The sequence below is a fragment of the Oratosquilla oratoria genome, chromosome 20, assembly GCF_046742065.1.
Source record: "Oratosquilla oratoria isolate Oo_2021 chromosome 20, ASM4674206v1, whole genome shotgun sequence".
NCBI classification, from domain to species: Eukaryota; Metazoa; Arthropoda; class Malacostraca; order Stomatopoda; family Squillidae; genus Oratosquilla; species Oratosquilla oratoria.
The window spans coordinates 52,918,977-52,943,037 of NC_134796.1; the positions used below are offsets into that span (position 1 = coordinate 52,918,977).

The following is a 24,061-nucleotide window of genomic DNA, read 5'->3' on the forward strand; positions in this document are numbered from 1 at the left end:
GACTAATAAAAACATTATCATGTAGGATATTGCACCTATAAGAGTAATCGAAAGAATTGTAAACATTGACCCGAATGTCCAATGGCTATAGGAGCAATAGTAGGTCAAATGCCTTTTAGGTATGGAATTGTCACAAATAGTAAGGGGCGTGTGTGTAAGTGTATCACTCAAACGCCTAATATACACGTTGGTTGTACGGGTGACAGGACTGGTTGTTGAAGCTCGCGGCTTAGTTGGCAAGATTCCTTTCACTTTCGTGCCCATGCCCAAGGGGCAAGTGCGGTTGGGAGGGAGGGTTGAGGTGTTTGATGCATAGTATTGGTAAATGCAACATGATTCTCAAGTATGAATTTAATGTATGGTTGTACTTGATATTTATGTAGGTTAAATGTTCAAAGTCTTAGATATAAGTAGACTAGAATTAATGGGTATAAAGAAATTCTGCACACATAAAATAGCCACCATGGTAAATATTAGTAATGTTTTTTATTAAAAGTGAATGAAGAAATGCCAGACTGAAAATTTTGCAGTTGTGATATTAGATGTATGTGACCACAGTACTCGTATTTTTCTGAATTTGGTTGTGAGCGTGGGCAGTGGGGAATGGAAAAGGAAAAGTTTTGTGTCGACAAGTTCTGATGTTTACCTGTATATGGTTGGGTTTATATTTTATATCTTTTTGTAATGTTTAAATGCAGTTTTAGTTAAACAGAGGCCAAGACTATACTGCCCGAAATAACAGACATATTTTTCTGTGTTCAAGATGAGGAATGAGCCATGTAGTTGGAAATGAAGTTTTTAAGATGCGAGAAAGCTGTGGATAATGTATTTCAGTCAATCTTGTATGGATGTTGCTGCATGTGGTACCATTCTTGGCAGGGGTTATCAAAATATAAAAAGAAAATTGTAATCTATCAAGGCAAGTTTTTTTTTTTTATAATGGGTAAAAGATATATTTGAAGATTGCATAAAGTGAGGGCGATGTATGAATGAAATAAGCAATAAGCTGGAGTATGAGCAAGGTGAATGACAGGTTACATGATAGACAAGACACCTCTGGCTTAGATGACCTAGACAAGGGTAATTTCTTCCAATTTCTCCAGATTAGATTAAGATGTTAGGTCGAGTCTTGAAAGATATGGCCAGCTGTAGGCAAGATTTGAAGAAAATTTTCAAGTCTGAGCAGTCGGAGGGGTGTGGAGTGTATTTAGGGATGAAATGGGTGGGAGTGTTTTTATGCCTTTCCCTTTTTGGCTACCTCCCTTGGAAGGGGGAAAAAGCCTTGGTATATATATGTATGTATGTACTTACGGAGAATGGATCTTTTGAGTATTAAACAAGACTGAATAAGTTTATGGACAAAAAGACATAATACAAAAAAGGGGGTTTAGGTATTCATGTGACTATTCATGTGATTATGTGCTTACATTGAAAATATGAGGATGGTAGGAGAAGAAAAAATTAAATCTCTCTTCTAATAAGCTCTTCACATTTTTGGCAGAGCTGGGTGCGTTTCTTGGTGCATTCTGCTTTAGTTTGGTCGCAGTTAGTGGTCCCAAACTATTAAAGCTTAAGAGACAGGTTCATACCAAAATAAAAGTCCAGTAGGTCACATACTATACCAAAGAAAAATTTTGTAGGCTACATACTATATCAGCACCTATAATGCTTTAATAGTTTGGGAGCGCTAACTGCAGCCATACTAAAGCGGAACACACCAAGGAATACACCCAGCTCTTGATATTTGGACTCCACCTTGCTCAGCATCATGTGAGTGAGGAATGTCTCCCCAAACACAAGTATCATTTTATATAGTCTTTGATGCATAGGAATATTGAAGATGCAATATTACTTTTAGTTTTCTAAGGTGTCTGTTTTCTATGTTGGGAACCATGTAATGGTAACTTAATTGAATGTAGTTATTGTAGATTGTGATTGGTGTTCCCTTTTATCTAAAGCTTGTGCTTGCAACGGATTTTAGTAGTGTGTTTCTTTTCTTGTTCATTTTCGTGGTCAGATAATTGAATAGTCGAATGGAGGTCTATAACATTGCTTATTCCAGATGCCCATTAATCTAAGAAACATGCAGCAGTAAACCCAAATATCCAAGCCCTTACATTGGAAAAGAACAGAAATTCTGGGTCATGCCCTAGATACTTTATATGGAAAACCTTGCCAAATGTTTCCCCAAGGAAATAGATTCCAAGTAGAGGAATTGAGAACTAGTATGGTAGTTCTGTTCCTCTTGATCCATGCTGATATCCCAGTTCAAACAAAACCATATGCATTATTCAGTAATAGAGTGGGAATGGTCACCTATGACTGTGGGAGTACATAGTCAAACATTTTAGAAAACTTGTATCATAAAGTAATGAGTATATTAAGAAAATAATCTTGTAATGATCCTAATCCTGACACTGATATTGACTTTCAATTTACCTTGGCTCCCAACTCACCTGCACATAGGATACCAAACATATGTTGTAAGAAAATGATAACTACACCTCAGTTTCAGTTGCCAGCATTTTGGGTACTCAAAGTAATATCACTATTCAACTGGTATGTGTGTGCATTGTTCAGTCCCTGCATATGATACCTTACCTTCAGCTTCTTCACAAACTAGTGTATGATCAGAATTAAAATCCTCTGTCTTCAAGACTTTAAACATCATTTGAGAAACCTGAAGCAGAGGATGGCCGAGTCCACATCTGTGGGTTCCACATTTGTGGGTATTCATGGATTTTACAGAGAAGAATGATCCATATGCTCATGGGATATCCACATTATTTATAGGCTCTTGCTGTTGGTTTATTCCCATGTGAAGAAAATCTGTTTTTTGTTGTCTATAGCCCCATGTCCACTGACTTACACCTCCTCTGTGACTCACAACGTCTCGCTTGTGACCGCCTTTGCTAATGTAACTGCCTTCTCAATTTTTTATTAATTTTCATTATTTATTTATTTATTCATTGTTGCTTTTGCTGTAGTGGCATCATAACTGCACTATATGTTTATGTACAGTACAGGCTGTTAGACTATTACAAATTACTGTGTGTTATTTTGTTTTGAATATGGATTGTCTTTCATATTACAAAGGTGGAGCATGCTGACAGGAGACCTTTTGGTCCATATCTAGGTCAGATGTGAAAAAAATTATAATGGTAAATAAATTAATGAATGAAGAACTATGATAATGTAAATAATAATGAAATACATAAATGCATAGGTATAGTTAAATAATAAACAAACAGGTAAATAATAAATTGACATATAATTAATACTAAATGAGAATCAAGCAAATAATAATAAACAGACAAAGGATAACAAAACAAATAATATAAAATAAATTATAGTCATTACAGCATCTTGCTTAGGTGCTTATCTAAATGATTCTTAAAGCTTCAAACTGAAACTACATTGTACTGCCTCTGCAGGAAGTTTATTTCATTCATTAACTACATGGTTGGCAAAGTTGTTTTTACCCACTTCCAAATTAAATCTATTTCCTGACAGTTTGAGACCATTGTTTCTTCTCAGATTATCATTCAGTATGAAAATTTTTTCACACTGAATGATAATCTGAGCTGCGACACTGCTTCTGACCCAGGGCAGTGGACAGGATGCAGGGATGACCCATCATCCAGGAGGTGCCAAGATGAGAGGGAGGGAGGGGAGTGGAATATGTAGGGGATGGAATGGGTGGGAGTGGTTTCTATGCCTTTTACTTTTTGGCTACTCCCCGTGTAAGGGGGGAGGGGAAGCCTTTGGTATATGTATGTACAGTCAACTCTCAATTAATGTGAGGCTTACGTTCCTGGAGATGTCATGTTAATCAAAATTGCGTTAGTTAAACATTTTTCTCATAGGAAATAATGGTAATGGGGGGGTTAGGTTCCTGGACACTGGGAAAGTCTCGTCTATTTTGGGATTTTGTTACTCTAAACTTGAACAAACACATTATTAATACATTTGTAGGTTACAGAAACAACAAAAACACACATTCTTTGTATTTATTTGTAGTACATATTTATTCTATGTGCACACAAGAACAAACAAAATTAGTTTATTATTAATTGTGGGTTGGTGACACCATTTTCTTTTTTGTTTTGGTGTAGAACAGAAAACGAGAGTTTACAATCTCTAAATTATTCATTTCTCTGTAACAATTTTTTCAAGCTTTTGTGACATATAATCACGGTCCATACATTTAAAAATTAGTGTACCATTAATTGTGGGTTGGTGACACCATTTTCTTTTTTGTTTTGGTGTAGAACAGAAAACGAGAGTTTACAATCTCTAAATTATTCATTTCTCTGTAACAATTTTCAAGCTTTTATGACTTGTAATCACGGTCTGTACATTTAAAAATTAGTTTACCATTAATTGTGGGTTGGTGACAGTTTTCTTTTTTGTTTTGGTGTAAAAACTGAGATAAAAAAAGCATGGAAGAGTGACTACACAGGGACCCTCTCTCTCTCAGTGCTCTTACTGCCAAATTCAAATTTTATTAAATCTAAATTGTCGTGTTATTTAAAAAAAGTTCCTTAAAAATTAACTCGTTAAATTGAAAACGTGTTAGTTGAGAGTTGACTGTATGTGAAAATTTTGTCACTTTTGATGTTGTCAGTTCCCAGTAGAATCTTAAAGACCTGTATCAAGTCACCTCTGAGTCTACGCTTTTTTAAGGAAAACAGATTCATATGTTTTAGTCGATTTTTGTATGAATTATTTTTTATATTTTGAATCAGTTTTGTGGCTCGCTGTTGTACTTTTTCCAATCTGTCAATGTCTTTAATGAGATTTGGTGACCATACGGAAACAGCATATTCCAAATGTGGACAAACTTAACGATTTATATAGCTTGTTAATTAGTGATGCACTTTTGAATTCAACAGATCACACAATCAGTCCTAGAATCTTATTTGCTTTCTCAGAGGCTGAAATACACTGCTTGGATGATTTGAGATCGTTACTGATAATTACACCGAGATCTTTTTCACTATTCACTCTTGTTAACGAATTTCCAAATAACTTGTAATCGTACTTACTCTTATTTTTACCTATGTGCATTACTTTGCATTTACTTTTGTTAAATTTCATTAGCCACTTTTCAGACCATTGCTGTAATTTATCTAAATCTTGAATATCTAATTGGTTTAAGTGATCATTTGCCATTCTGCACAGTTTGGGGGTGTTGAAAGTGATTGTGTTTTCCAGGGGCTATTATTTTTCATACAACATTGCTCTAGGGGATTGGAAATTATTGGCGGAAATTTTAGATTTGTTTGGGGGTTTGTTTTCCCTGTCACCCATGAATGTGAGGGGGAGAGTCTTTATTACATGGAAGTACTGTGATTTGCCACCATGACACAATACATCCTCCTTCACCCAACATTTTCACTCAAACAACCTTGTCAAGAGAAACCACAAACAAGATAAGTACTGGTACCCCTGTGCATGACCTCCCCTAATTCTTGTCATCCTAAGAAAATACCCAGCTCCTTGGTAGAAATAACATAGCAAGTGGCCTAATACATTTAAAGTACCACATCAACATCTCCACCTCATAAATGCCACCAAGACCACTTTCCAAATACTTGGAGCCCATCATCCCTCACCCTCCATGCCTGTTACAGCTTGCACTGCCTCAGAACAAGAAACACATCCCACCTTAGGATCAACCTTACACCCCAGATCCACAAAAATTCTCCCTAGTCCGGTGGACATTCCAGTACCCTTAGACTCAATTGGAATGAATACTGGTCAAACTTCAATTCATCTACAGAATCCAATCGCTCTCCTTCACTCTCCAAGTATCCATGTATCAAATATGTCGTGTAATTCCTCAGTATACACCCCAAAGCCCCCCTCTTGTAAGGAACTGCCCACCCACCCGCACAGAAAAACCTTTCCCCTGTACAGTACACACAGACCCCCCCAATGACAGTGACCAACTCCTCCAACCACCACTGCCATGCAACATGTACATTGTAGCTTGTCAGTGGAGTCAGTCATCATCATCTGATAAGAATCACTCTCCCATCTATCTATTAATCTGCTATTGACATGAACACAGTTGCTTTGACTGTGGAATGGATTGTGCAGCAGTATCTCCAATGGATACAGAAATTCGATTCATCAACTTTTTTTTCTATCTTTACTGCCTGGCATCATATTGACAATTCATTTCCCTCGCCCTTAACTCATGAAGCTCCTTGGAAGCACTTTCACCACTCCCATCACTCATTAATCCACAAATTTCATTCATGTATCATCCAAGTCTCAGTTATATGTACCCTTTTGTTGGGTGCCATCTCAAGTAGCCATCCTAATCAGTGAATGGGCCAACAATGTAGCTTTCAATACATTGTCAATCCCCTTTGTTGTTGTCTTTACTCTACCTGGAACATGCTATCTTTCAATATGAAATGTGAAACAAAAGTGCTCGGAGAAACGGCCAACAAACCACCTTGAGTCAATCAAACCCATCCATGGCCCTCTTCTCACCAACATAATTGATGCTTTGAGGCAGCACTAATATACAGAGATGAAGGTACACCCATGACACATGTGGTCACCTCATGACTAGAAACATCCATCTCACTTGCCTCTATTGTAATCCCCATAAGATTCTGCACATTCTACTAAAATGCTCTATCCATACAACTTTTTACCCCCAATATGTTTTTATTGTTTTTGGTTGTCTTCCTATTCTTTCCATTGTTTCTTAGTGTATCATAGTGGATGGAGGTGAACTACTCCCATGCTGGTAGTAAATGTTTTATGAAGTTATGTTTGGATTTGGTTGTCTGCCAAGGTTGTTAAAGCTTTGGTTTAGGTATGTTGTTGCTTCTAGCTCTGGTAATAAAGTTTCTCTTAGGGGTTACATCTCATAGAGGGGTTCTGAATTTGTCCTCAAATTCATCATGTACCTCCATTGCGAATTTCATTGCTATATACCGATTGTTGATCAATTTCAGGATTAAAAAACTTGGATAGTCTAAATTGGGGTCACTTGGACTCCATATAGGTCAAGTTGGCGGCTGGGTTGGCTAACAATGGCAATATTGGTTAGTGGGTTGCAGTTATTGATTGTGGTGCTCGGGTCTGTGGAGAATGCTGACAGCAGTGATTATCACCCTCTTTTGGGAGGGTGGCCAACTGTTCTGGTGTTACATTGGAGATATTTCTTACATTTAAGAGTGAATGTTGCATCATGGGGCATGAGCACAATTGAGGGACCTTGGTTTTGGGTGGGCTGTTGCTCCCTCCATGTCGTTGTTTGCTTATTATTATTGATGCTGCTTTTGGAAAGTTAGGTTTAGGGAACCAATGTGTAGGACATCCTCCTATTCCCTTACCTATGTGGGGTGAACAGGGTGTATTCTTAATTGGACTGCCAAGCTGTGTTACCCCTAAATTCTACCCCAAGGTGACCATAAAACCTACACAGCTTGTTGTGTAGGTTGTGATGTAGAGCTTCCAAAGATCACCATCCCCACACCCCATTATTGTGCACTATTGCCAGAAGGCTCATGGTTGTTAATTGGAATAGATTATTGTGAATAAGTGAGAAAGAAGTTTGATTCTACTGATGGTCTCGGTTGCTGCCTCACACTCACCATCAACTTCTGGATGGGAGCCAGCACTGGGGTGGTGATGGAACAATGACTGAGAACTGGTCTTCTTCCTCTTAGGCAGGAAACGAGATAGAGAACGCTGTTCTATAAATTGATACGTCTATTAGGAAAGCTGTATGTGTGTGCTTGTTTACCTAATTGTACATACATACATACATATACCAAGGCTTTTTCCCCCTTTCAAGGGAGGTAGCCAAAAAGGGAAAGGCATAAAAACACTCCCATCCATTTCATCCCTAAATACACTCCACACCCCTCTCACCCTCCCTCTCATCTGAGCACCTCCTGGATGACGGGTCATCCCTGCACCTTGCCCACCGCCCTGGGTCAGAAGCAGTGTCGCAAGACACAGCACATCCACAGCAAGGCCGCTTCATTTAATCGGCGACCCCCCCTCTCTGTCCCCCCTTGCATACAAGGAGAGGACGGGGAGAAATCCCTTCGGGCTGCGTCAAAATTTACTCACACATACTACCCCACCCCCCCCGCCCATTCCTCCTCATGCAATCACATCATCATCCATATACAACCATTCTCCACTCACCTCTGTCTTCCGTCCTCTCCCTTCCTTCCTCAACAGACATTCCCCTCTTCCCCAAAGCCCCCTTCACCCCATCCATCCACCTCATCCTAGGACGTCCCCTCATGTTCACTCCCTCCACATCTGCCTTCCATACATCTTTTACTAGTCTTTCTTCACTCATTCTTTCCATGTGTCCAAACCATCCTAATATTCTTTCATCAACCCTGTCTCCCAGCTCCTTTTTCACCCCTGTTCTCCTCCTCACCTCCTCATTTCTCACTCTATCCAGCCTAGTAACCCCCACCATACTTCTCAGACACCTCATCTCAAACACATTCAAACTCCTTCTCTCTTCTTCTCTTATGTTCCACGTTTCTGCCCCATACAGTGCTGTTGGCACAATCACTCCTTCATACAGTCTCCTCTTCGCATCCATTCCTAAATGTCTATTCCTCATTACACTCTTTAATCCACCAAGGCATTTACTCGCTTCTCTCAATCTACATTCTACCTCCACCTTCACTCCACCTTTTCCTGCTACACTTGCACCCAAGTATCTAAAACTATCCACTTCCTCCAGTCGCTCTCCCTTAATGCTCACTTCCAGTCTACTGCCACTTTCACCCCTTGTACATCTCATCACCTTACTTTTACCCACATTTATCTTTAGCTTTCTTCTATCACATACTCTCCCAAACTCTGCCACCAGCTTCCTCAATCCCTCCTCCGACCTCTTGTCTCTGTCTCCAACTATCATACTTAAATTAACTTATGGTTGACTAAAGCTATTTTACATATTTAACTGTAGCAGGAGTTGATGAACTGTTATATTTGTGAGACCAGTGACAGGTACTTGCTTGTGATGATCCTGCGAGATGGAGACACTAGAGCCGCACACTTTCAAGACCTGTCAACCCCCTCCCCTCTCTCAGGAGGGCTGACACTTGGTGTCCAGACTGAACCAAAGATTTCTTTGTCAACTTCAGCTGTATTTCTTACACTGTTTCACACACAAAGAGGTAACAACTTTCAATTGGTTCCCTGCTGCCACTACTTTCAGCCAGTGACAAATGGTATCAGACTGATACAACACAGCAGTCCAGTTTTTTCCCAGAGATGTCTGTGGGAGGGCCTGGGGTGTTGTTGTTGACTGCTGTGGAGCTGTAATTTTCCACTTGGCGAGACTGGCAGTACCAATTACGATGGTTGTTCCAAAAGTAACGCCTCCTAGCCTCCTAATGTTTTTTACTTGTACCTCAAAAAGTGGAAGAGCGACGAAGATGGGAGTGGCACCATTAAAACAAAAAAATTTTTGCTTCAGATTTTATTTCTCATGTAATCACCCCCTTCTCAATGCACTTTAGCCAGCGATGAGCAAGGGCCTGTGTATGACCATCTGGAGTGCAGTTTGTCACACACACACACATCTGTTGCCACTCTGGAATCATTGAACCCGTCTCCTATTTGTGTTGACATCGACTGCCTCTGCATTGTAAACGTTCACCATGAGCCAGTGAATGCCGGTTAGTTCTACTGCATGGAGGAATCCAATGACTTATCTCCGCTTTTGATGCCCACCCTTTACATGGGATTGGACTGTGACACTGTCAATATCTGCAACAGAGAGATAAAAAATTCAGGTTATAAGCACAAAGATTCAGTCATCATGATAATGCCTTAAATAGTCCCCTTGGATCCTTTGGTGCAGAATAAAAAAAAATGAGGCATTACTTTCGGAACTACCTTTGTATTATTACCTTTCTTAATATTCTATAGACATTATTTGTTTATTTTATTTCATGTGTGCATTTGCCTAATAATAGTAAACAGGAAGGAGCAATGATTGTGGGGCTCCTATTCTTCAATTCATTATACTTGGCTTCAAATTCATGAATGAGTCCAACTTAGGCTATATGCCTATTTTTCAATTATCATATTTAGGTTTGAAGTCGTGTATTTTTCCAGCCTGGGATATATCTCCTAAGCCAGAGGTGGGGAACCTGCGGCCTTCCGGGCCATCAAGTGTGGCCTTCTGCGGCCTTTGATATACATATTATTTAAAAAATATATTATCTATTATTTAAAAAATATATTATTCATTATAAAAAGGGATAAAATATTGAAAAAAAAAATTGTTCAGTGCGGCCTCTATGTGGGACGATGAATTGTCAGGTGTCCTTCATACACAAAAAGGTTCCCCATCCGTGTCTTAAGCCATTCCAAGGATCTTATGCACCTGCATGGAAAATGCATTTTTTCACATCCTGTAGGTGAGCGGGTGGCAGGGCGAATATAGAGAACAGTTGGAGTTTTTATTCTCTAGACTTGTTGTGGTGTTCTCTCTATTTTATCCATTCCTTTTTTATGATCTGAAGACTATCAAGTGATCTATTTGAACTCTTCTTTCAGTAGTGGTAGGTCCAATGGTTTTAACCTTCATACTATTTATCTGCAAGACTGGGGACCTGTTTGGTCAGTGTTGTTGTTCCCTAGACTGTCTGTCCGAGCAGTCCCTTCTCCCCAAGGAATGCCATGGCTGAAACGGGGTTTTCCCATAAATCCTTTATGGAGTGTATGTTGTGTTGTTTGCATGCGTGATTGTGTATAATGCAGTCTTCCATGACGTGTTGAATAGTATGGGGTGAAGTATTACATCCTGGGCATTTTGGTCAGTGTTCTGTGAATTCCCTCCATTCTGTTTATATAATTCAGAATAAAAACTGCAGTACACTCAAAAAGCCCGTCAAGAAAAAAAAAGTGTAGCCTGAGTGGTAGCTTTAATCTAAATCCGGTATTGGTACATTGAGTTAGATCAGTGGTTCTCAACTTTTTAACTCGTTGAACCACCCCCCTCCCCCAATCAGGTTTCAGATTTTCTATCTATCCACTAGCTTTAAAAAATACAAAAACAATTTCATGTTGCTTCAAGGGCCCCATGGGTCACGTATATATTGTCATAAGGCCACATACTTCAAATAATTTAATGAAATTGAGTTTTCACTTGAGTATGTGATGGTGACAGCTTATAAATTTTAAGCATATTATGACAGTATAGCTTAACCAACCACTATATCTCCACAAGTGTTGCCCCTTCCTAGTCATTCCCATCTCTTGTCTCATAGAACATCTTATCACTATAGCATCTCTCATTTTAAGAATCGATATTTGTTATTTATGTATTTTTTTCCTCTATTTCAGCCGAGTGATTTTGCCACTAACTGTAGAGGAGGTAAGTTGTTGACATATCCCAAACTGGGGAATAATGTGTGCCCTTCTCTAGCAATATAAACCTGACTATGTTTGTTCACAAATAACACAACAGGGCACATGTAGCCCCCCCCCCCCTGAACTTGTAATGCTATACCACATTCCTATTCTCCTTTTCCCTACCCATGTGAAATGTGGGAACAGTAAACATTAGAAATACTATCAAACCTTCTTAGTCAGTTGCCCCCCATATCTTCTTAGAGACGTCATTGCAATATACCTCCTTTGTGGAGACACCACCACAACTCTGTGACGCAAACTAATATTCTTCATTGTAACTAATCATTCCTGTTCACTATACAACACAAACCAATCCAATCTATAACATTTGGTGTACAAACAACGACTTACACATCCATAGACTTGTTCCTACCTTAACTTCCCTTTCCTTCAATCCATCTGAAATACAAGAACCTCTTGTACAACTCCCATCAACACATGGTTCATCACAAACAGACTCAAAATAGCTCCAACCAAATCTACAGCAACACTTCTCACCAACTGGACAAAAGAACACAAATACATACCTCATCTCTACATCAACAACACTCTAATACCACACACAAACACACCAAAAATTCTTGGTGTAACATACAATACATCCATGTCTTTCAAACAACACATCACAAACATAAAAAACAAATGCACACCTAGACTTAACGCACTTAAGTCAATCACTGGAACAACATTTGGACAAAACAAAGAAACTAATATAACAATATACAAACAATGCATACGCTCAGTGATGAATTATGTGAGTCCTGCATGGGCTCCTAATCTCAGTGAGACACACCACAACACCCTTCAAATCATACAAAACAAAGCCCTAAAACAATTACAGGCTGCACAAATACAACACCTACAGACCATTTACACCATGAAACAAAAGTCCTCAAAGTCAAGGACCACCTCGACATGAGAGGCACACAAACACTTGCCGCAGCCACCACAAACACATCACACCCGCTACACTACATAGCAGAACACCCACACACACCAAGAAACATTAAAACTACACCCAAAGACCTTTATTACGCACAGATACTCTCTTCTCTTCCTCCACAACCACCAAATACCAGCCTCCGGAAACATATTCATAATCATATCACTCACCGCTCCATTAACACACTGAAAGACAACACACTGCTGCATGCCAGACCCCCTGATATCCACCCTTCTGAATCCTCTCTCCCACGAAAGGACAGAGTCCACTTGGCCAGACTGCGATGCGGTCACCACCCAGCACTTCTAAGCTACCAGAAGAGGCTGGACGACCGTGTTGTGAACAGCTGCCCAGGATGTAACACTTCACCCCATACCATACAACACATAATGGAAGACTGCATTATACACAATCATGCACGCAAACAACACAACATACACTCTATAAAGGATTTGTGGGAAAACCCAGTTTCGGCTGTGGCCTTCCTTGGGGAGACGGGACTGCTCGGACAGACAGTCTAGGGAACGACAACAACAACTCCCATCTGTCCACCAAAACCCTCACTCACAAATCCATTCATCACCTCACCCCAACACCTGCAATCCTCCTACCCAGATAAAAGATTACAAGAACCTCTTTTGCAAACCACCACCACCTCCACAAACTTGTCCATCCTAAAATGCCCTTCCATTCCAAGAAAAGATAACCTCTCCAGAAGAAACCATAGAAGGTATAGAGGAGTATATCAACCACACTACACCAGTAAACTCCCCAACCTAGAAATGTCAACAAACCATTTCCCCTGTAGAGAAATAACTTGCAGGCTAGGTACATGATTTTCTTGATAGGGATGAACATTTGGCATAAACATTTTGAATATATATTGGAAGTATATGCCTATTTCATTGCAGTGTTCATTCACTAATTTCTTTTTTGTTTTATTTTAACAGTACCAAGTTGCCCAGCTCTATAGTGTAGCCGAGGCCAGTAAAAATGAAACTGGAGGAGGAGAGGGTATTGAAGTTCTCAAAAATGAACCATATGATAATTATCCACTTCTAGGGGGCAAGTACAACAAAGGGCAGTACACTTATAAAATATACCACTTGAAAAGGTGAGTTATATTTTTCTCGATTTATGTAATAATTTTTTGTTTATGTAGTGCAATTTCTGTAAAAGAGGAGAACAAGATTTTGGTTTTTGGCATGAAAGAATTAAATTTGTCACACTCCATTGTAAATGTAGGTTTTTCACTGAAATTGTAAAGCTGAATAAATCTATTTTGTCAAGAATATTGTGCGCAGCACAAAAAAAGTACTACTCATGATATGATAAATACCAGCAAGAAATAATTGAAATGGGGATGGGATGAATATAGTAGCTCTGTTCCTTGACAGACTTGGGAATGATGAATGCAGACAATGGAACAGATATGTTTACAAGTGGAGATGTTCAACCTTACAAAGCTCTCTGTGGCATTTCTTCATAATAGTATCATGTACTTGAGAACTTTTAATTATTTTTTCAGTTGAAATAGAATTAGTGTTTATACCAGGAAGACTGAATGACTCCTTCTCTATATATATATATATGTATATATATACATACACAAGCCAAACTACCTGCACATTGCTGCAGGCAAATGATGATCATTTTAATTTTGATAGAATTTGTGGAGAAAAGTTACACGTATCAATATAACTGAATGGAAAAGGTAATACAAATAAAATGTTAAGAAAGTAAGAAAAAAATCAATTTGAGGAGGGAGACGCCCTTTGGAAATAAAATATATTCAGCCATAATAGAAGAATTGAATTAGCCTTTCATTATCTTTGAACTTGAGTATATTACCACCCACAAAAAAGTAAAATGAAAATAAACAGTACATAAACATTTTGTAAAATTATACAATCATTTTACATTTACACTGCTTTCTCTTTACAAAGGCTATCATAGTTTGTGGCAACATTAATTTCACAAATATAGATAATATGAACACACATGATTTGTTTAATCTTGGTAATTTTTGTCACAAAATGTCAATCGTGTTAAAGGCACACTACAGTAGTGGCATGTTACCCCCACCATACCCCTTTAACCCTAGCCAAAATAAAAAAAATTAGGAAATGAAATATAGTTATCCAAGTACCTGGAGTGATAGGGTATCAGAATATATATGGTTATGGGGGTCTATCTCCAAAACCCTAGGAGGAGTTCGTGAACAGATAGAAGCTATTACTTTATTATATATATATATTAGGTATTACAATCTATGTTCATAAATTTCTCAGATTTGTTGACACACTTTTCTTTCTTTTCAGTAAAGTTCCATCCTTTATTAGACTACTAGCTCCTGAAGGTTCTTTGGAGATTCATGAAGAGGCTTGGAATGCCTACCCATACTGCAAGACAGTAATTAGTGTAAGTCATTTAAGTATTACTTCTTGTTTTATCCCCGCATTTACTTAATTGTATTTAACTGTAAAAGGAGTTCGGCTTATGGGGACTTGTCACTTGTTCCCAAATTATCATATTTGTCTGATTTTCAGTCTTCCCCTCTTGTTTATTCCATCCACCTCAGCCTTCCACACTTTTTGTACATGTAACATCCTAGCAAATTACATGCCTATGTCTCTTGAGAAGGAGTACAATTGGTGCATCCCAACAATTATAACCATCATTGTATGGAAGGATAAGGTTCTGTCCACTTGTAGCACAATTCCATAATTATCTCTGTGCTTAATTTAGCTCTTGTATCAGTTTGCAGTCCTCCTCATCTTTTATTCTTCTCATGATCTTTGCATCATCTGTAGTCATGTCATTCATGTACTTGTACCTCAAGGACATTACAGGTAATGTAGCTGACAATTATGGGACACTCCTCCAGTCACCACCCTCCATTTTGGTATCTTGTACTTCTCTTCTGTTCTCATGTATTAGTCTATCAGGAAATCCCTTCTATCCATTCAAAGAACTTGACTAAGTTCTATAATGTTCTCAAATTTCCGTGAAATGTTGAATGTGAGGTACCTTGTTGGATTCCTTCTTTAGATCCAGTCCTCTCCTTCCTGATGCACATAATCTGTTCTCGAGTACAAGTTTAGCAGGGTTAGTACACTTGATCTTCGGTCTTGAAACCAGATATCTGCCTAAATGTTTTTGTTAAGATGTTTAACACATATTTACAATTCTTTCACTCTTTTTAGCTGTCATTCTGGTCAGTGACACTGGTCTGTAGTTCATTTCTTTCCATCAATACATACAATAGTTTGTGTATTTACCTTACTTCTACATTTGTAACATAGAATCAGATGTTGTCTGCCCTCTCTTCTGCAAAACTGTTTACTTTAGTGAAAATTGTAAACATTTAATTATTTCAGCATGTGTTGCTTTTTAAACTTCTATCTTATGTCAACTCTATTTCCTTGTGTCTTGATTTACAGTTGACAAACCCATAGAACAGTTTAGGGATACCAAAGTAACAGTTATATAAATACAATTATGTAAACAATTGTATGGGGTGGATATATGGTTTGACACAGTCAATTTCCTTGTAATGGATAAAAGACCTTTTGATATGTTTATTACCAGTTTTATAATTTTTCATAATGTCAAAGGTAATGAGAATACACAATTATTCATCACAATTTTTTCTTTTTCAGTTTGTTGCTTAAAGATGTAATGGTGAAGTGTTAAAAAAAAAGTTGTTTTTCAGAATCCAGGTTATATGAAAGAGGCATTTTACATCACAATAGAAACTCTTCATGCTCCAGGTGATGGAAAGATGGAGAATGTGAGTGGTGCAACATATCCCCGTCTGTAGTAGCATGCCATTGAGCTACACAGTTGATAATAACCGCTTTACTGCCCTTGTCCTGAGAGCTGATTCCTGTGTTTAATATGGTCTATACTTGTATTAATGTACAAACCATTGCTTATGCTGTACCAACCACATTATAGTTGCTGTTATTTAGATAAAGCATGGAAATGCATTTACCTTTCCTTGTATGAATTATTGCAATTGTGTTTGAGAGTCTACTTTCAGAGAAGTTTAGAACAAGGGGTTGATTGATTGAACTCTGAATATTTCCCATCATGTTGCATGGCATGATTGTCTGAAAGTAGAGACAGTTCTTCTTGTGTCAAGTCATCAATGTGGGATATGAAAGATTGTTATATATGTCTGTTTTTAAATCCCATTTGTGCCTTGTTAGAAATTGAAAAAATGTGAGAAACCTATGATGTTGAAGAGGATGTGGAGATATCTCTCTAGAAAGTAAACCCAATATTTTAAACGCAACATATAGTATCGCCAACCTTGCTCCTCCGAGTCATCCTTCCTCTCTCACATTCTTGGGCATTACGGTGTGCTAGGGCGTGGGCCGAGTGCCTTGTTTACCAGGTTTGTCTCCACATCCCCTTCCTACCCCAACTCCTTCCTCCCCTGCTTCTCTTTCTTCTCTTTACCTCCTCCCACTTCTCCCAAGTTCCTCACCCCCCCCCACCACCACCACCACTTCCTCCTATGTATGATTCCATGTGGGTTTTTGAGCTTGATATCTGAATTTATCAGTGTAGACATCTCTGTATGTGTGTGGTTCAAGAGTTACACGTCCAATTCGAGAGTAGATGCTGCTTTTATACCATGGCCTCGGATAACTAACGGCATGTTACTAACAACATTGTTAAGGAGAGCACCTCAGCATGTGGCTTGAATGATCAACTAATGCAGAAATTAATCGGATGATTATTCTTTTGCATGTAGATGAAGGCAAAAGCACTGTGGTCCTTCCTTTTGCCTGAGCAATAGTTTTTACTGCTACCACCTCCACATTGATTCTGTCATTGTTAGGTGCTTCTTTTAAATTGTCCTTTTGTATGCATGACAGAACCCTGGCTATATGAAGAAAAATTTTGTTATATGCATTGAGACCCTACATCTGCCTGACAATGGACGTTCCCCTAATGTAAGTTTCACGCTTGGCTAGAATTAATTATCTATTTTGTGTTAGAGTTTAAAAGATTTAATGACAATAAATACTTCAGATATGTCTATAGTGTTTAATATATTGCTTACATTAGTATTTATTTTTTATGAGGAAAATATTGTCAGATCCACCATAATCTAGACTATTACTAATGTATCTTTTATTACATTTCATATGATTGGGTGCGCTGCATTGTTTATTTGGTCATGCATTGTGTTCCTTCAAATTGTGCCAAAGTTTACGTTCAGTTTGTATACCTCGTAATAACATGACAAAATTATTCATTCTGCGCTTGGGTTATTTTTGACGTTTTGCATAGTTTCCAGTGCCATAGTTAAAAAAAAACTGTGCATACTTTATATTTGTATGATTTCTGTTTTGTACTAACTGGTATTTTTTTCTACTTATGAAAGGCTCATGAACTCACAGGAGAAAAACTAAAGCTCAGGGAAATTGTTACAATAGATATATCTAATGATCCAGTAAAAACAGCAGACTATAAGGCAGATGAAGATCCTACGAAGTTCAAGTCGGAAAAGACAGGACGAGGGCCTCTTAAGGGAAGGAATTGGTGGGAAGGGGTAAGTTGGATTGTAGCCTTCCTTCATGGGTGTCCTGTACAGACACCTTGTCCAAATCTATTCTAATTGTAACTCTCCTCCCTTTCTCCTCTTCCTCTCCTTTTCTCTATATAATCTCTTGTCCTTCCATACACACCCACACACTCATTTGATTTATTTGCATGGTATTGGTTGATGAAATAGTATTAGGATGGTTTAGACACATGGAAAGAATGAAGAAAGATTAGTGAAAGAGGTGGAAGGAGTGAACATGAAGGTAGTGACCAAGAACAAGATGGGTAGATGGTGTAAAAGCAGCATTGGCAAAGAGGGAAATGCATTGAGGAAGGAAGGGAGAAGACAAAAGATAGGGGTGAATGGAGAATGGTTGTGTATGGATAATGCTGTGATGCATGGAAGGGAGTGGGGGGGGATGGGGTGAAGGAGTATGTGTGAATGATATTTTGACGCAGCCTAAAGGGATTTCTCCCCGTCTTCTCTCTTTCTGCACAAGGGGACGGATTAGGGGGTTGCTGATTAAATGAAGTGCCCTTGCTGTGGATGTGCTGTGTCTTCCTGCATTGCTTCTGACCCAGGGCTGTGGGTGAGATGCAGGGATGACCTGTCATCCAGAAGCAGCCAAGAAAAGGAGGGGGGAGAGGTGGTGAATGGGAGTGGAGTAGGTGGGAGTGGGTTATGCCTTTGACTTAGGCTACCACCCTTGCAAGGGGGAAAAATTCCTTGATATATGTGTGATATTCATTTTCATAACTGTTACAAATTAAACTTTTGTGGCTTAGTTTGTTTAGAGTTATGTATTCATAAAAGTTAAACAAATTCTTGTTTTGAATTTCAGCTGGATCCTCTTATGACCTGCTACAAGTTGGTTACTGTAGAATTCAAGTGGTTTGGCCTTCAGACACGAGTGGAAAAGTTTATTCAGGATGCTGAAAGACGTCTCTTCACCAATTTCCATAGGTGTGTGAAAAACTGACATGTCTTGTTTAGTTTGAGGCTTTTCCCTGGCTCACTTTTTTTTTTTTTTTTTTTTTTGGGGGGGGGATGTCAAGTTCGAATCCTTTTGAGGGCCAATTACGCACTTGATTATGGTCTCAAGGCCCATAAGAATTTAAAATAATGAAATAAAATAAGTCTCGTATTAACAGTTTAATTACCTGAGTGGAATGTGATAGGGATGGAATGTGTGGGAGTGATTTTTATGACTTTATTTTTTGGCTACCTCCCTTATAAGGGGGGGGGGAGCCTTTGGTATATATATGTATAACAATTATAGTAACTTGAGTTGAAAACTCCCTTGTATCCTCGCAGGCCACTTAAGACCATCCCACTGGCCATGATTTTGACACCCCTGATCTTAACAGATTTGTTGGTTTAAAGACAGATAGTATTATTTCTGTGGGAATAAAATAGATTTCCCCTGTTCTCTTGTGTAAATGGTTCCCAGAAAACATACTGCAGTTAACCCCTCTGGTCTGTTGATTTTTTATGAATTAATCTATTGCCAAACAATTAGATTCAGTTTAGTTAACAGATAAGTGCATTGATTTTAAGTAGTTTTGTAAGGTTATAGAGGGGCTTCATCCTATTTTTAAATGTCACTGTAGTGTATGTAGTGCATTGTATTTGGACTTTTGAATAATTGATACTGCATTTGGTTTCAGACAAGTGTTTTGCTGGATGGATAGATGGCATGGTATGACAATGGATGACATCAGAGCACTTGAAAACAAGACCAAAGAGGATTTAGATAAGGTAAATATTGACTTGAGGAAGTAGATAATTTTAGGTATTTGGGGTCACATGAAGTTGGAAAGGAAGGAGTTGAGGTGGAGGTAAATTGTAGGTTGAGAGAAGCAAGTAAATGTGTTTGGGAGATTAAAAAAGTATCATGAGTAATATGCATCTGGGAATGGATGCAAAGAGGTGAGTGTGCTGATGGCACTGTATGGAGCAGTGGTTTGGAATTTAAGAGAGCAGAGAGGAAAAGTTTAAATGTGTTTTGAGATCAAATAACTGATAAATATGGTAGGGGTTACAAGGTTGGATAGAGTGAGAGACGAGGTGAGGGGGAGAGCGGGGATGGAAAAGGAGATGGCAGATAGGGCTTATGATAGAATATTGGGATGGTTGGTTTAGACACGTGGAAAGAATGATTAAAAGAAAGATTAGTAAAAAAAAAAAAAAAAAAAGGTGTGGAAAGCAGAGGTGGATGGAGTGAACATGAGGGGATGACCAAGGATGGATGGCTGGTATGAAAGGGGCAAGAGGGGAATCTGTTGAGCAAGGAAGGGAGAAGGTATTCTTTGAAGAGATTTTGTGTTGATGTAGAAAGTTAGTACTGGACGGTGTAGCATAAAATGCTCTGTAACTTTTGTGTGATGGTTGCATCTAATTTAATTTTTGTAACCCACAGTATGTACAAAAAATACATTTTCACTCAGACCACAAAACAAGCTCATCACAGTACCTACATACATATATACCAAAAGGCCCTTTTTCCCTAAACCCTCAGAAACTAACCCAGCAAAGAGCTTAAAGGACAAATTGGAATTGTACTGGTATGCTAGGAAAATCGATGGCTGAGTGGGTTAGGGCGCTGTTACTTGCAGTGATGGTTGAGGGGATGGTGGTTCAAACCCTGCCACTGGCAAAGTTGAACCAAGGGCATGGTTCATTAAATTCCAAGCTGCAAAGTCCTCTGTCAAGGGGCACTGTCCTAGCCTCCTGATAGGGGGGTTTGTGACATTAAGCCATATCATGCTTGCATTTAGGTCACAGCCTCACACTAAAATGTTATTAACACGTATTTGTTTCGGATGCAACTGCTATACAGGATACTGAACACCAGATACCTACTGTCCTACACTGTTTTCAGACATCAACACAAGATCTTTTTACTGATGGGCTGAACCAGTTGCTGTAGTTGATTTTCTTGGAGTAAAGGGGGCATTGGATGGAAGAGAAATGTCTGTAAAGCAAGGAAGAGATAATACAAAAGATAGGAGTGACTGGATGGTGGTTGTAAATGGTTAAAGAAATAACACAACCCAAAGGAATGTTCTTACCTGCTCTGTAAAATTTTCAAATGAATGCAAGATGGACATGGGGGTTTGATATACTGTGTAATGAAGTGGTATGGGTAAATTGGCTCCAGCTGTTGGGTCCTACTGTGAAGGTGCAGTCTTGCAGCAGTGTCGTAGGGACAAGGGTGACCCTTTGTCCACTTAGTGCAAATGGGAGGGGTGGTAAATAGGTGTGTGCCTTGACTTGGCAGGGGAAAAAAAAAAAGTGTGCATTTGTTTACTTAATTGTAGTATACAGGAAAGGAGCAACACTTGATGGGTCTCGTTTGCAATTTATCTTCAACATTTGGTTCCTTTCTGTTAATACACCTATCTATATACCCAGGACAGAAGATAGGGGTGAATGGAGAAGGGTTGTGTATAGATGAGGCTGTGATGCATGAGGGGGAGTGGGTGGGGGATAGGGGTTAAGGAAGTATGTATGAGAAAAAAATTTGATGCAGCCCGAAGGGATTTCTCCCCGTTTTCTCATTACCTGCGTGAGGGGACAGAGAGGGGGAGGTCGCCGCATTTATGAAGCGGCCTTGCTGTGGATGTGTTGTGTCTTGCGACACTGCTTCTGACCCAGGGCAGTGGACATGATGCAGGGATGACCCGTCATCCAGGAGGTGCCGAGATAGGAGGGAGGGAGGGGAGTGGAATATATGGGAAGTGAAATGGGTGGGGGTGATTTCTGTGCCTTTTTCTTTTTGGCTACCCCCTGTGTAAGGGGGAAAAAGCCTTTGGTATGTGTATGTATGTATATATCCAGGGCCTCTTCCCCACTTATAAGGGAGGTAGCCAGCCAGTACCCACTTTCATCTTGGGTTATGCTAATATAAAAATATTTAAAATGTTTCATTGTAAAGGTATCAATGATTTCTCTTGTTTTGCAGCAAAGACATGTGGGAAATGTACGAGGAACCAAGAGTGAATAGAAGGGAAGTCCAGCCTAAGTGCTCTGACAAACTAGTTCCCCAAGCAATGCAACCTTCACCAATTCATAGGCGTCCATGGAAGCTCTTCGTTTACCCAAGTGCCGCAACTACACTTCTGCTAGAAGAGAGGTTGTTGGGACACTCCTTCGATGTAGCTCAAGCTTTTTGAGTATAAGTTTGAATATGATTTTAAGAGTGAAACTAGAGAGGAACGATATTGCAAACTTGGAGAGATACGAGTAGTGATCCAGCTGTTTTTGGGGGGGATTTTACAAAAAAACAAACATTTTAGGCTTAGTAATTTAAATTCAAAACATCTGAACCAGATACAAAATTATGTGTATGTATGTAGTTAGCGATCAGGTGATGTTTCATGCATATGCAGTGATGTGATTAGATGCAAATACCTTGAGTCATATCATGTTATCATCTACGGTGCCAAGTGGTAGATCACAGGCTTGTGTAGAAGCACTTTGGCATGGTAGCAAATAAAAGTGATTGTTATTAATCAGTAATTGTTGATGTGGAGGCGAATGACAAGTGTTCCATTCATTCCACAACCTGTTGAGGTGAAAGCCATGACTGTTAATAGGTAGTCAGTTCTTGTCTATGTAAATTTTGTCAGGATTGCAAATTATGAGAAACTAGCTTGGGTGTCCAAGAAATAACATGGGACTCCATGTATTGTATATTCTTGTGTTGGAAGGATCAGTTTTGTGGTTTTTGTCACTCCCAGGGGTCCTTCACCAGCCAAAGTCATGAAATGGTAAGTAGGGTAACCATATAGGCCTATTCAGTCTGTCATAAAAAAAAAAAAAAATGGATTTTATATAAAGTTGATTTATTCATAATGAATGTGGTGAGAAATTTTCAGAATTTTTATTGTTTAAACCCAATTTTGTTTGATTCGATTTCTAAAGATTCTGTAATTATGCATGACTTTTTAGCATTTAATCAAACCTGTAAAAAAAAAAGTATATATAGAAGTGCCATAAAACTACACAAATGATTTGGACTAACAAATTGTAACTGTAACTTGGATGAAATCGATATTTTTAGTGGTAGGTGTTATGGTGTGAAGGCCAGCCAGTGGCATGGTGCACTGTACAGTTCTCATGTCAAACCTTGCCTTCTGTCAAATGCTACTGCCATGGAGTCAACCATCTTATTAGTCTATATTGTATCCTTGGTTTGGCTTTGCCACTTCATGTCATTGTGTCCCTCCCCTCCCCCCCCATGTTGCATCTCAAGATTAATCCATTGTTTCCTTGACATTCTCCACAGCTTCATGTGAAAGGTGTATATAGAAAGATAGTGGTGCAGTACTGTTAGTGTACAGACACCTTTTTAGATATAGATGAAAGTACATATTCTAATGGTTCACAAGGAGAGTTTAAAGAGAACAATTAATTTAAATGAAACATTGTCATATGCAGCTAAGCCAAACCTGAATTTGTTTGCTTGTGCATGCTTGATTAAGACAGAGGTTGTACACACTTCATTTTATTAGTCCTGGTGAAGAACTGGGAATTTGTTTCATCTTGGTGAAGGGCTGGTTGATGGTGTATCTTAGGGATGGGGCTTGTCATTTTCTTGCCAACTCTCTTGTTCCTTTTCGTCGAGTAATTTCATTCCCAGTCACTTAAGTTTTCTAGTTCTTGAAATGGTTGTGTTCATACGTTTAGGGAGCTCTACCTCTGAAATGTATTTCTTCCTTTCCATTCACAAGAGCCTTTAACCAAGATGCAAACATAATATTTTAAATATATTTGTGAAATCATTCCATGAATCAATGTTGACTTGTCTCATTGTTTAGCAACAAGAAGCACCACCTGCATTTGCAAAGTTGCTGGCAGGTGGTGACCTCTTGCTCCCTCCCTCGACAGCCACAACTTTGACTCCGTGGACCAGCTGTGTCTCGCAGCTGGTTCACTTCAAGGTGCTTGGCTTTCTACCCTCTTAGCCTCATCTGCAACCTTCCCCTTATCTTTCTTGGACACCATTGTGAAACATTGTAGTGTGATCTTGAAGAGTACATGTTGGCCACAGATAAACTTGATAGTGTGTCCCTGAGATAGACTTATTGCAGTGTTAGCCAGAATATAGTCTGTTCTGTTGG

At 38.9% G+C, this 24,061-nt stretch overlaps 1 protein-coding gene across 2 annotated transcripts in view; it reads left to right on the forward strand.

Moving 5' to 3' along the window:
• vib (phosphatidylinositol transfer protein vib) overlaps window positions 1-24,060 on the forward strand; it is a 24,597-nt gene extending 537 nt beyond the window's left edge. Inside the window, exons 2-9 of one of the 2 annotated variants that reach the window (XM_076204140.1) lie at window positions 11,362-11,392; window positions 13,324-13,487; window positions 14,695-14,794; window positions 16,089-16,166; window positions 17,775-17,942; window positions 18,778-18,899; window positions 19,604-19,694; window positions 21,901-24,060. In XM_076204140.1, the coding sequence (XP_076060255.1) occupies window positions 11,362-11,392; window positions 13,324-13,487; window positions 14,695-14,794; window positions 16,089-16,166; window positions 17,775-17,942; window positions 18,778-18,899; window positions 19,604-19,694; window positions 21,901-21,942 (796 nt within the window). In that variant the 3' untranslated portion in view covers window positions 21,943-24,060. Of the gene's footprint in view, window positions 1-11,361; window positions 11,393-13,323; window positions 13,488-14,694; window positions 14,795-16,088; window positions 16,167-17,262; window positions 17,341-17,774; window positions 17,943-18,777; window positions 18,900-19,603; window positions 19,695-21,900 lie in introns of both variants that reach the window. The other variant, XM_076204141.1, reaches the window with a different exon arrangement.
• The last annotated feature ends 1 nt before the right edge of the window (window position 24,061 follows it).